The 14457-nt window shown below is 39.0% G+C and overlaps 1 protein-coding gene across 18 annotated transcripts in view; it reads right to left on the reverse strand.

The window, feature by feature from the left end:
• The window catches only part of KLHL32 (kelch like family member 32), a 124315-nt gene that overhangs the window by 12387 nt on the left and 97471 nt on the right, over positions 1–14457 (reverse strand). For 17 of the 18 annotated variants that reach the window (XM_080586469.1, XM_080586473.1, XM_080586470.1 and 14 more), the window contains one exon: positions 3387–4113. In XM_080586469.1, coding sequence (XP_080442595.1) covers positions 3387–4113 — 727 coding nt within the window. Of the gene's footprint in view, positions 1–3386; positions 4114–5409; positions 5566–6651; positions 6809–14457 lie in introns of those variants that run through there. The other variant, XM_080586477.1, reaches the window with a different exon arrangement.

Genomic DNA, 14457 nt, shown 5'->3' on the forward strand with positions numbered 1-14457 from the left:
GCATGTGGCATGCAATTCGCTTGTGAAGTGGGTCAGGGTGTCAGATGTTAACTGCGGCCTGCAAGATTCATCTCTCTATAAAATTTCAGAACCATCTGCCCGATGCCGTACTGTCAATGCAGAGGACTTATTTTAATGAATTCTCATACACTTTTTAAAATAAGAAAATAAAACTAAATAGAGGGTTGTGAGAAAAAAAAAAAAAAAAGATGAGAAAAAAACGACAACACAGATGTAAAAATATATTCCACAATATATGGAGCTCAGAAAACTTGAGAGCTGAACCCATTTTTGCTCTCTAGAGGATAAGACTAGTTCCAAAGTGCAAAACTGGCAAGCTTTGGGCAGGTAACAACCCCAAAGGGGTGGGGGCAGCTTAGCAGTCCCTCCATCACCTGAGCCACTGACCTCCCAGCTCCTGCCGTCCACGTCTGCATGCCCCTGGGCACCATTTTGTTACCACACTTCCCTTCCCTGACGTCTTCGCAACAATTTTACCCTCTGTGATTTTTGATTCCTTCTAGTATTTGTCCCAAAGTAAAGCCAACAATGAACCCCAATAATAACAACAGAAAACCCTCAAGTCTAGTCAGCCTTTGATCAGCAAAGCCTCAGAAGACATGGACTTGTAGTGGGGGCACTAACGCTTTGACTATAAAATGAGTAAATGGTTTGCGTGCAGGTCATGTTTTGATTACTCTCTCCACAAATACAAGGGCTAAAAACTTTTATTATCACTATTTAATTTATTCGCTTACTAAAAAAAATGGGCAAATTTTCATAGCTGTTGTGCCAGCTGGTAGCATCAGACTAACTTTGAGAGCTCTTGCTGATGACCTGTATTTCCAAGAAAAAGCTGCAGGGATACAGCTCAGAAACCCAAACTAATTTTTTAATTACTTAATTTTAAACCACATACTTGAAATTAGGTTCCCTCCTGCATTACCAATTACTCTTACACTAACACCTTATATATGATGGTAAAACAGCAGCTTTTTTCAGCAGTGACTGTTGATATTTCAGCACAAAAGAACGATTCTCTGTGCTATTCCCCTAGCCCTGGATATACATATACACAGCTAGTTTGTGGCCCTCAGCAATTAGTTAATAATAGAAAGCTAGCTACAGTTATAGCGTCTCCATCTACCTTTATTTTAAAAATAACACATAAACGCAGTATTCAATCTGTGAACATGTAATTCAAATCAATAGCCTCTGAAGTATTGCGGAATGTGTTCCCATAATCCACAATCAGCTGTTAGAATCTAGCACCTCCAAGCTGCTAAGCATTTTCTCCAAAGCTATATAGGATACAACCAAAAAGTCCTGTCTACTGCCAAAACATTGCTCCTTTCTGCGACTATCACACACTCTCAGTTCTGCAACACAAGCTATATTGATACCCTTTTCAAATACAAATGCTGGTAAAATATGGCTTGTTTGTTCGTTTATGTTTCCCATTTGTTCAGTTCATCTAATAGACTTCTGAGTCCATTAAAGGCATATCCTTGAACACAATATCACACTGCTTCATTATGTAAAGCAGACAGCATTTGAATGTACAGGTAAGCATGCATTTCACTGATATAACTAGGCACATTAATTAATCCCCAGCACAATATCCCTTTTCCTAGCATATCAGGAAAGATTAAAAGAATTATTCAATCAAACTCATATTCGACTTTAAAATCTCTAACAAATTGGGTAGAATTTCTTTACTTGTTTTTTAGTAAGTGAATTTAAAAAAAAAAAAATTAAAAAACTTTTTTTTTTCATATACTAGAGGCCAAATTCTGATGAGTGTTTCTAGAGCTCTTTCAATAAAACTGTATGGTATAAAACCATACAAATATGTTCATCGCAACTCCCTAAAAAGCACTGTTTTCCAAAAATAGAAACTGACAAATGTAAACCATTTAAGGGGAGGGAAAAAATAAAAATTAAAAAATTGGGACACAGAAGTAGTAGCATCCATGTGCTTCGACTTGCCCATCACAGGCACTCATCTCTTTCCACCGATGGACTAGAGAAGGTAATGAACAAACAGGGGACTGCTCTGAACACCCAAAATCAGAAATCCTCTTTCTGTACCATACCCAGGTCTCAAAGCACACTGTGTGCACGCTTAAGGATTAACACACAACACAAACTGTATGAGACTCCTTCAAAGCCAATTGTAAAGAAAGTGACCCAAAGTGCCTGCCGGGGACCACCATGACTCCTTGCATTCTCCCACGCCTTTCTTTCCAAACACATAGTCGTGATTTCAGTGTGTACGTATGAAAAAAGGTCTCTGCTACTTCCCCTGCCAACGCTTGGGAACCCACTATGCATATGGGCAGAAAGATGCATCTGCAAGGAGCTCCACTAACCTCAGTGACATATGTTAAGAAGCACAGTGAAGGCCTAAGGAGCTAAAAATCTTTTATTCATGCATCATCTCTTCACCAGAGGGATCCCAGACCATGCTAAAATCCCCCGAGGCTATCTGCTGTGAAGGCAGCAAACACTGAACTTTTTAAGTGCTGGTCCCATTTACTCATTAAGTTCCTTGATAGATATTACAACTTTATAACCTTCCATGACACTCTTCCTACTAAAAGATGTTGTTTTTTCCTGTCACACCTTCTGTAGACAGCACCGACCTTGTTCCAAAGCAACCGATACTAGAAAAGTCACTGCAAAGATTGATGACACAATGTCTTCAAATCCCATCGTTGTGCACAGGTAAAATAAAAAGTATATGAGATCGAGTTGCAAATGATATGTTAGCTTAAGATCACAAGGCCTATACTTTTGTCTAGCTGTACCATAATGCTATGATTACAACCAGGCAGTCCTGTGCACGTGTTATTGACAGTCAGAACCAGGCAGGATTTCTAACAAAGGTCGTCTTGGCCTGTTAATACACCCTCAAGAGCAAGTGGGAGGAGTTCATACACCTGCCTTCAAGCTCTGCACCTACACAAACCAACAGGCACTTATTTCTCCATTTCATTATCAGGAATCAACACAGTAGTACCTGATCATACTACAGAAACTAGGTTTTGTTTTTAGCAAGCACACAGACTTTGTAATTCAAAACTTGTCAAAAAGGGCATTATCATTTTGATTCACTGTGATTTATGAACGGCGAATGGAGGCAGTACACGATATATGCAGCTTTGAAACACAGAGGGATTTTTAGTAGAAGTAGACAGGTGTGTTATGCCCCTATACTTCTAACCAGGCTTGATTACATGCTTCTGTTCTTAAATTCTTTGAAATACCCAACTCCTAAGGCAAAAGTTATCCTGACACACAAACCAAAGATGATTTATTAGTTTTACTCAAGACCATATTTTGGTGTTTTGTTAGTACCTCAAACTGTGTGAAACGTTTTCTACCTGATATCCAAAGAAGACCATCCACCACATATCCTGCATGGCACGAAAGCGATCGATCAAAGGACTGCACAAAGGTCCACTTGTTCTTCTTGGGGCAGTAGCACTCCACGGTAGGCAGAACTTGCCGCAACTCATTTCTGCCCCCTACTGCATAGAGGTACTCGTCCACCGCTCCCAGCACAAAGTGCTCCCGACAGTTCTTCATCGGAGCTATCTCGGCCCACGAGTTGGTGCGGGGGTCATAGCGGCAGGCAGTTCTCACCGCACAGGTGCGGCCCGTGGAGTGCTCGGCCTCTCCACCAGCTACAAAAAGAAAGTCTCCCATGACAGCCACACAGTGGTGACTTCTCCCTACCGGCATGGGTGCTAGCTCGCTCCAGTTTGCGATCCCCGCGATGTGAACGTTCTCTTGATCGACCGGGTTGAAGTATCGCAACTCCTTCACTTTACAGACTTCACGCTTTTTCCCACCAATAATGTAAAGAGTGTCTGACTGGAAGCGAGGTTTTGTCCTTCTGGTTTGCCAAACCGGCTGTGCATAGATGCTCTGGTGGTAAGCCAAGGCCTCATTAACAAGTGCTGTCGCAGTTTCACTGGCTTGGACAAGTGGATGAGAAAGAGCTACCGTATGCAGAGTATCCACATCCATAAGGCCAAAGCGGACATACTGGAGAAGCTCATCCATGTACTGGTAGCGGCAGTTGTGCTCCAACCACCTCACGGCCAGCTAGAAGTGGGGGGGGGAGGAAGGGAAAAACAAAACACCAATTATTCGTGTGCAATTCTGTCAAAGTTTGGTCTTTTAAAAACTGTTTGTATTCCAGGAAGAACTACGTACCTGCCCCAACAGCGATATAAATCAATATGAGAAGTAGTCATGAATGTATGTGACTCAACATAAAACATACATACTAATATTTCACCTATAATATACCTCAAAGCACTCTATTGCACCATTCCCCCCCAAAGAATTTCCACATTATCAGATTGTAATACGGCTATGCAACACTCCTGCTGTGCAAACAGTGATGCTGTAGGAGAACACAATTCAGGAATCAAGCTGCTGGAGCAGTAGTACAAATATGGGGACTATGCGATCATTGGAGACCACGGGTCCACTAGAAAGAAAAGCAAGAATCTGGTTAGATGATTAAAAAAATAAATTAATTAAAAAATCCTTTCTCCCACCTTTCATTCTACTTATGACAAAATATTGAAGGAATATACAAAATACATAACGAATCCTTCAATTTTTTTTCCTTCTTCATTTATATCATTCATAAAATGAACAGAAGTGTCAGGGGACCAGAAATTAAAGTCAAAGAAGAAAGGTGCAGAGAATAGGTTCTGCTGGTTTGGGATTGAGAGAAAGAGGAGAAGAGGTCTCTGAAACTGCTTCAGCAATTGCAACTGGTATCAACAGCCATAAATAAACACAGACTTTACATTATGTAAAGCATACTGAATCCCACCAAAAGTCTGAAAAGAGGCCAGGAAGGGTCTAAGCCATTACAAGAAAGGTATAGATTATTCTTGGAAATCTCCAGTGAGGAAGATACCCTAACTTCTTCAGGAAAACTGTCCCCATGCTCAGGTATCCTCTTAAACAGATTTTCCTTTTACCTGTGCTGAACCTCTAAACTTTCCACTCACTTGATTCATTTTCCACCTTTGGGTTTATACCCCAGAGCCCAGGAACCACCAGTCTAACACTTGAAGTTGATGATCATCGCATCCCATCTGTCCAGGATGAAAAACAGTCTGCAACCTGCCTTCTCTCCTCCATCTTCAACGCATTTGAAGATGTGTGTGAAAGTTTCCTCTCCTCTGAATGAAAAAGTTTGCTACCTAAAACTGGATAAAATCTTTCTCTTAGAGCTGTAGTAGTAGTGAATAGATTGGGAAGAACACTTTGATTGTAACAGTCTTTGCCATTCTTGTTTGTATATCCCTACATGAGACTGTTAACACACTATGATATTGCTGTTTCATGTTTAAGATTATGACCTATTCTTATTCCCACCTCTTTTTCTGCAGAACTTCCACAAAGTGTCATGCTTTCTCTGTCATTACTGAACTCTACTATTTACTTAAGGCCACTGATCCAATCTGTCAAGATCATTCTCAATCCTAATTTTATTTTCAAAAGCGCTTGAAGACCATTGCACCCTCTGATTGTCTGAAAACATAAAAAAAAATATATTATTACATTATCCAAGTCATTAATAAAGACATTGAATAGTTCTGGATGAGGACAGGCTCCTCTACTTGATACTTCCTATCATCCTGACAAAGAACTCTTGAGTTTCCAACTGTTCATGCAATAACAAGAGTTTAATCTAAAACTCACTGCCCTGTACTGATGACAAGAATGTCACATGGAACAGCTGGAAAGAAAGACTCCTGCCTTGCTACAAGCTTTCATATAAGCATGGTGTATCAAATTTATTGTTGCTTCTGTACTCCATCAGAGAGGGAAGATGACAAACTAAAACCACTTTCGTATTAAGATTAATTTGAAACACTTTTTCTGCACTGTTGTACTCAACTCCTGTGAAACAAAGAATCAATGAAGGGCATCAAAATTGCAACTGTAATTCAGTGAGTTAAATGCTGAATTGAGTTTCAAACTGTGCATTAGCTATACGTGTTTAGGCTTGCTAGTAAAAGGGAGTTAATTAAATATGTTATAAAGTGCTTATGGACTTGAAACCATTGAGGATTATATTCACATGTTCTAAATCCACCAAATCCACACATCTAGTGTCTCCTACTGAGAGGTTTTAGGTAACTCCCTACTGCATGTCTTAGGACGCGTGCATCATTCACCAAAGTCTTCGGAGGCACTCAGCTCACATCACTGACTAGACGCTTGAATTTCAAGTGGAATTCAGACTATCTTCATACTAACTGAATGATTTCTGGCTTGCTATATTAAAGAAGAATTCACAAAACTTACTTTTTCTACCTGTCATCACTTGTGTCCAACAGATTGGTTTCTTTTGCTTGGAGTCCATGACCTTACTCTTATCTAAAATGGTGTTATCACCTGTGCTTTAATGACACATATTACAGACTCATAAAAGACATACACTGAGGTAAATAAGGTCTTTGTAACCACAAGGCTTTTAAAGGAAGTTTAACATTAATGCCTGTTAATATCTTAAAACTTCATGCTTCCTCTTTCCTTTCTTCTCACCCCCACCTCTTGTCCCCTCCAGTAAATACTATATAAACAGAAAAACAACACTACATACATTTATACCTTTCACTATCTGCATTCATTTGTACATATGGGCTGTGTGAAGATCTGCAGCAGAAAGGATGGACATCTCCACTGCAATACATTTTCTCTGCTGCTGCATCAAGTTTGGCAAAAGCAACCTGGTTCACACTGAGTTTGATCTGTACTGAAAGTATTCCTGGAGTAGTTGTAAAAAAAAAAAAAAAAAAAAAAAAAAAGCTTCACTGAAATCAGTACTGCTTAACATTTCACTAAAATCACAAATTTCTAAACCACCATAGCAATGGCGTAAAGTGACACAAATATTCTGTTGGCACCCACTGGAGATGTACAATCTATTCCCGGCCTTGAACCACGACTTTCTCCATCTTTTCCTACACTATTTCATCCCCAGCCATCTGTCCTGCATCTTTCTCTTCATTTATGAAAACTTTTAAATCTTTCTAAATTCAATCTATTGCAACCTCCTTGGGATCCTCTAAATGCAGCACCTAAAGGTATCGTTGGTCTATACTACTTCCAGGTTTCCTTTCTAATGAGCAACTGCAACAGCAGCAGGAGGAATAAGGTCTTCTGTATAGGAGCTACTAGCTGTAACCAGACTTAGCAGGTCAGAGGTTAGTTTGCAGAGGATCACTACATTTTACTGTGCTAATTTAGGAGGCAGGGCTCAGAACCCAGGCACATCACTAAATCAGCTGGATGGTCTGCAGGCATTTGATAATCAGCAAAGAAACTCCATTGGCTCTTAGTGAAGCCACTAAGATCTGGGAATCGCAATGTGTACAAATTCTCCCGTCCAGATCAATTCAAGCTACTGCTCAACACAATTTGACTACAGTGTCCTATGTGACACACACCTAATCTTTGGTACTCAAAGGCAGAGAAAAAGTGGTGCAAGCTAAAAGCTATAATGTTTTCATCTCCTTGTCCTGCTATTGAAAACAATGACTGTTACTTGACTTTAAATGCCATAAATTCATGTTGGGATACTCCTTAAAAATAATATGGCTGTACTAAAACTACAAATGCAGGTATTTATATGTATATTCATAGAATTCATGTCCATTTCCTAGACTGTGACAAAGGGCTATGGAACAGGTTCTGTGGCGTTAGGGGCACTCACCAACTGAGCCTTAGACTTACACATTTCTGACGCAGCACGCATTGTTATGGTGCTCTCTAGCAGAACGTGGTGTCTCACACCATGGAAGCATGGAAGAAAATTGAGTTATCTGGGAGGCGAACTGACACTCTAGTCAGCAGATGGTTTGGCAGCTATTGGAAGGCTGGAGGGGGAGAAGTTCAAAAGAAAGAAAATTAAGTTCCCAAACAAGTTTTTTGGATGTAGTAGAAATAGTCACTGATGGACTGTAAAACAGTTCTAAATTTCCTTTAGCGTTAAAGGAGGCAAATATAACTCTCATGTACATATGGTGGAAGCGGAAACTTGTAATATATCAGCAAACATCTGTGTATTTATCAACGCAAGTTCCATCACCTTTACTCAGCTTTTGTTTAATCCATACTTAGAAGCCTGGTGCCTTCATAGAAACTCCAAAATTTATTCCATCTATGCACCAGTTATAGTACCTATTTATCCTCTCTGGCAGCAGTGATTAGAAACTACAATCAGAATTGTCAAAAAAAACTCAAAGCCATTACGCACTGTATGACACTGCAAGGAGAGACAAGCAGATGTCTCTGAGGAGATACTGACAGCACTTGAAATCACAACTGTGTTTAAAACACAAACAAGCAAGCAAGCAAAAACAAAGAGACTGTCCACAATTGTGAGTTTTAAAATATTTGTATCACTGCTAAATAATTTACAAAACTAAGGAAAGACTCCTACTCCTAGTGCCATATAGGCACACTCTGTTTAAACTGCTAGAAGCTTCTTTTCCTATTAATTTTAATGTACGAATGTGTGTGAAAAAGAAGCTACCTATATCAACTTTAATAAATAATATATTTTGCCATATTCATCTTCTGAACTATGTAAATGACAAAAGTAGACCCTCAGAAGGACAGGGATTTTCAAGCTAGATTAATTCTCTTATTCTGCAGCCTTAACCCAAAGAACATCTCTTCTCCAAGGTTACATTATTTGATTTAGCAATGGAGTACATTCTCAGAACTTCAGAAAACAAATGGAAAATACGCTGTGGCACAGTTGAAGGGTACATCTAAACACACCTGCAGGTTGGATTGTGGTTTCATTGTTTGTACAATGGCAGCTTCTGCTTCAGCACAGTGCTTTAACAGCCTGACTCCCAAAGCCTAGGAATGCAGCTCTTCCCTCCCAGCTATTAATGTTGTACGTACCATATGCATACCACAGCTGGAGAAGGTACATGGGCAGTGGAGGTTAAAGCTGAATTAAGAGTTTCACTCCTGCTTAAGATAGCCCTGAAACAGAAGTTATCTGGTCTTTTGGGTCGCCAACTATAACTTTGCCTTGCCTGTTCAGCATCTCCCTAGAATCATTCTCACTAACCAGAAAAGCCAAGCCACAGTGCAAAAGTTTGATATACTTGTTAGACACAAGTTCATTTGGAAACTACTTTAAGTCACAATGTCAGCAACAGGGAGAGTTTATGTCTACAGAGTAAGTACTCCTTGGACTCTGCAAGGGGCAGGGGCCACAGGAACTCCATTAAAGTCATCTTTGTCTGGTCTTTAGTTGATGTATTCATGTCACAGACCGCAAAGGAATTATGCTAGTTTATACCCTCTAAGGTCTCTAATAATTGAGATGAAGCAAAGAAGTGATAGCTGTGGAAGAAATTAGTGGGTTTTTGTTTTGTTTTGTTTTTTAGAAACAACAAATAAACAGAAATGGTAAAATTGTTAAGGTTTCAAAACAATGAATTCCCATTTTCTCATTAAAACAAATGGAAATCTTAAATAAAACATTAGAGCAAACATTCTCATTTTAGGAGAAAGGATAATTTTAAACATGGAAACAGGAACAGAGGGAAGAACTCTCCTGGACTGAGACCAGATATATTCAACATCAATTATCAGCTTTCTGTATGATAATCCAATGATCATATGTAACAGGAAAAAGGAAGAGGAGGAGGGAGAAAAGAAGGAAAAAACAATACCCATAAATGTCTTATTTCAACATAAATGTCACCTAAGCTGTTTTCCTATTGCTTAACATAAGAAAAATTTTAGGCCATAAAAATCAAATTCGTATCTTTGTGCCATTAGTATATTGGACAGTTCTATAGATCAGCTCCTATTAATAAATAAGACAAAGCCAGTCATGAGAGCAACACAGCTACTGCAGCAAGTCTAAGGGAGCTGGGGAACTTCAAAAAGCAGAATTGGGTGTTTACTAGTTCAGCATTTGGAAAACAGCTTACACTGTATTGCCACATGTTCTTAAAACACAAATTTTGACTATAAACTTGAACATGATTTGGCCTCTTCTTGAAGTTTACCTATTTCACCAAGTCTCCGACTTTCCAGACAGGAACCTCTTGCCTCAAAACCACCACCTCTCAATGTTGGCTTTCTCAGTGGCTACTGTCAGCAGTCTCCTGGCTCTTCAAATCTCAAGGAGATTTGAATCTACAGGAGCAGAACCTATGGATAAATCAGAATTTTTACTAAAGCTCTGAAGCAAAGTTCACTGAAGGCTCAGGAGGAACTTCCATGTTTTAAAATGGACAGGGATTTCCAATGGGCCTGAATTTGGATCTCTCAGTCCTCCTCTCTCTCCAGAGACTACAAAGGAGGTTTAGGATACTGATTTAAACATTTTAGTTAAGGTGAGCTAAATTGGACTGTATAAAACTTAATAAAAACATATGGGTGAAGAGTTGTTTCTGGGGAAAATCAAGAACGCCCAGTTTTTCAAAGCCACAGGTTACACACAAACATTTTTAGAAAGCAAGCATGGAAGTTAGTAAGTAACTGCGTGGCACAGCAGCTGTACAAACCAGGCAGTACCTTACATTTGTCAGTATGGAAAATGAGGGACTTAGACCTAGATGTCACAGAGCCTTATAGATAGAAATCTTTTTCTTCTTTTTATTTTGAATTAAGAATGTGCATAAAAATAAGACTGTAATGAGCTGCATGTAGAACAATCAAAATTATGAGGTATTTGCATTTCTTTGCACCTTGAGCCAAACAACTACAAAATTATGCATAGAATTCTCTCAATATGAACCCAGTAAATATTAATAATCTCTGAATCAGCAATGATACGTCTTTTGCCCCTGAACCCTGAAGAGAGACTTTCCAACTCAAAAAGTTGTACTACACTGACTGAGACTGTATTTACAAGGTGCTAGGTTGAGGCATACGTGTGTAGTCTGTGAAAATAATGCTGTGCCATCCCCCACCCTCTTTACACAGCGCTGTTTTAAAATTACCTGTTTGTCAGTTTTACAAATGTGTGTGTATGTAAGCAGCCCCCAGTGTGGCGCTGCATTTGCAAGCAGGCAAGCTTTCATTTGCACATTCCGATTTTACAATCAGAATTAAAACATTTACTCTGTTCGGGGTGAGTTGATAAACAGGGATTTTAAATTTTCCTTCCTTTTTTTTTTTCCTAATGCAAAAAATGAAAGAAAAATGTTCCTCTAGATGTATTATGCCTTTGGGCTCCATTTGAGGGAAGGGAAAAAAGACAGAGAAAGCTACTGTGAAGGTCACAGAGCGAAAGAACTTCCTCAGGGCACAGAATAAATTAAATCCCAAGGAAAAAATAAAATGTGATTTCCAGAGTGTGAGGCACAAACTCAAAATGACAATGATTGACAGCCAAACTATATCCGTGCAATATCGAAGACTGCACGTTCTCATTTACCTCAGTGTAGCCAGCAAGCGCCCATTAAACATCCGTCTGATGCCCAAATTAACCTTCTTGGCAAACTGAAAGAGGCACAAACTATCATAATCAACCTTTCATTATCACAGCAGCCTCTAGTTAAAGGGTCAGAATAATTGTGCCATCAGAGCCCTGATTGTTTTCAATCAACAGACGACTGGAGTGACAGCTCAGTGATGGAGTAGTTTGATGAAACCGCACCAGGCCTAATCAGAGCAGATGAAAGGAAGGCATGATTGGTGCAAATGAACAGTCGTGCCTCTCTTTTTCATTTACAATCTGAAATTACTCTTAAATTTACAGGGTTTTTTCTCCCTTATGAGTACCTCTGAAAGAATGTTTGACTTATTATGAGTTCTGACAGTGCAGAGTTATAAAACACAGGTAGGGTTTTCAGCTGAGGCTTTAAGTGGGTATTCAGCATAATTTTAACAAATTCACTCTTGAAAAGCACAAAATGACTAAAGACTTCCAATGACCTAACCTTTCAGTGCTGTTTGATTAGCAGAACAATTTATCACTGCTCACATTCTTCATGTTAAGAGAAGATTAAAAAAATTGGGCAAGGATCTCTTGCAAATGTTTTCTCTTAGCCAATATATTTATTGCAGTATGCTCCTGTTCACACACACACACACAGAAGGAAAAAAAAAAAAAAAAAGAAAAAAGAGCATTGCATTAATAATCCTTTTCCTCTTACAGTGAATAACAATACAAGCAAAGGATTGTTTGGAGATGAAAGCAGAGACCAATTATCAGATGCAACAGACAGCATCAATATTTAGTTTTCCGGTGGGTTGTTCATTCCCACATTCTAAAGGATGGGCAATGAACCTATCCCACACTTACCTTATCAATTAGCACAGAATCAGAGTGCCATACAAATGAAAATATATCTATATATATTAAGGAAAAAAAAAAAAAAGGCTGCTCTGGCAAAATTTGGAAAGAATGGAAGACTCAGGTTTCCTGTATCTCCTCAGCTACAGTCCGCTTCCACTCCTGGCCTCACCCATCTCCAGCCATGTGCTGTCCCATCCTCCCAGTAGCTCTGTCAGGGAGGTACTGTAAATCAAAAGAACCTCTTTGTACCTCTGCAGGAAGCAACTATTGCAAGTGATGAGTGGTAAATCTTTTGTTCTCTGATCATACGTGACCTAGTCTGTTAGGCATCACAAAATGCATGCCAATGCTCGGATCAGCATACCAAAACAAAAAAGCAGCTTAGAAGCAGGTTAATGTGAACGGGGAGTGGATGGAGAAGACTGACTCAAACACCAAAGGCTTCTAAGAAATTTTGCTTCTTGTATCATTTCCTCACAGTATAGAATGGAAATTTTAATTCCTTAAAAGCTCAGAGCTGGAAGCAGAACATTTATCTAAATGGAAAACACACAAGTGTCCTAAAACGAAGAAGTTCGCACATCCTTGCAGACACAGAGGATGCTGCTTTCACTTGTTCTTGTTTCACTTCAATTTATTGAAGTCTACTGGTGATGTAACTAAATTCACAGGACCAGGTTTTCTGGAAAGAAAATGAGCTGCAAATTGATTTTAAATATCAAACTAAGTAATCAGCTGGTATTTTCAAGTTATCGCATATCCCACTTCTGTAGGTTGCCTGCATTTTCCTCTCAGCCAGCTCTGACCACTGTCAAGGTACAGCCTGCACATAATGCTGTGGAACGTGGGTGCTTTTTCTATTTTACAGTGAGGGAATTCTTACCACCCTCAGATAGCATGGAGGCTCCAAAATCAGCCCAAATAAGATCCATTAGCTCCAAATCCTAGATAAAGGAAGCACAGCAAAAGTTGCCTAGTCTGCAATGGCTTGGTGAGTATCTCCCCCTCAGCCCTTCCACTCAGCTGACAGCTGAGTTCCACCTTTCTTCCTGTTCCAAATATTAAAAGCCCAACCTTTTCCAAGTCTAAAGATGCTATTGACAATACATGCATAGATTTAATGAACTCCTGGGAATGACCCCAGAAAAATCCTAACATGTTAATGGAGATGTGAAATAAAAGTTTGGGAAGCTGCCACCGCTCTCTTAGATGGAGTGAAGGGAAGACTCAGAAGAAAATGTTTCTTCAAGTACTGGTACAATCTATCATTTTAAAGCATATCAGCTATGATGTATCAATCACCAGTTGCCCAGTTTCCTCATACGTCTGTTAGACAAATACATTCTACGTTGTCCTCCACAGTCCTCAACAGGTACAAGGAGGACAAAAAACCTACAAGACTTTGGCAGACTTTTTAGTCAAACAGCTCCATTAGTAGCAATTTTAACAGCTGTATCTCTGTCTCTTTTTAAAAAAATAAATACTTCCAGAAAACAACCTTATGAAGAAAGGAGGAATTCTTCATCCCAAAGATGAACTCTCATGAATGTGAGCTTTCATCCTCCCAAGTACAAGATAACGATACTAGTCTTCCCAAAAGGGCTATTACTTTATGAAAAACATCGTAAGAGAGGAAGTGGTAGGTTCATTTTACAGGAATTTTATACAAACACATAGGAAAAAATGTCATTTTTGTAGAAGGTTAGGAATTGAAAGTATACTTTTCAAAACTGTATTCACTTCTTCCAAACATTTTATTGCTTGCATTTGTTTTACTATTCCTAATTGTTAATGGAAATGAGACTTGACAGAAGCCTACCTAGAAGACATTGACTAACTCAATAAAAATATTTCAGCTCTTTAGACTTGTGATAAAATAGCTATGATCAAAAATCAGCTTCATAAAAGTCTAACTGGACTACATTAATACATAATATTATATATGGTAATGCATCATACTATATTAAAGCAATAAGTTGCTAAAACAGAAAAACTAAACTTTTCATCTAGTCAAGCATGAAGTGAAGTAAGGTAGGGACAGAAGGTAAACTCTCAGCTGTTGTAAATTATCACAGCTCATGGAAGTTTGCCATTTTACACCTTCTGGGGAATCTGAACTTCAAAATTATATAGCA

This window comes from Anser brachyrhynchus, assembly GCF_964034855.1.
Source record: "Anser brachyrhynchus genome assembly, chromosome: 3".
NCBI lineage: Eukaryota > Metazoa > Chordata > Aves > Anseriformes > Anatidae > Anser > Anser brachyrhynchus.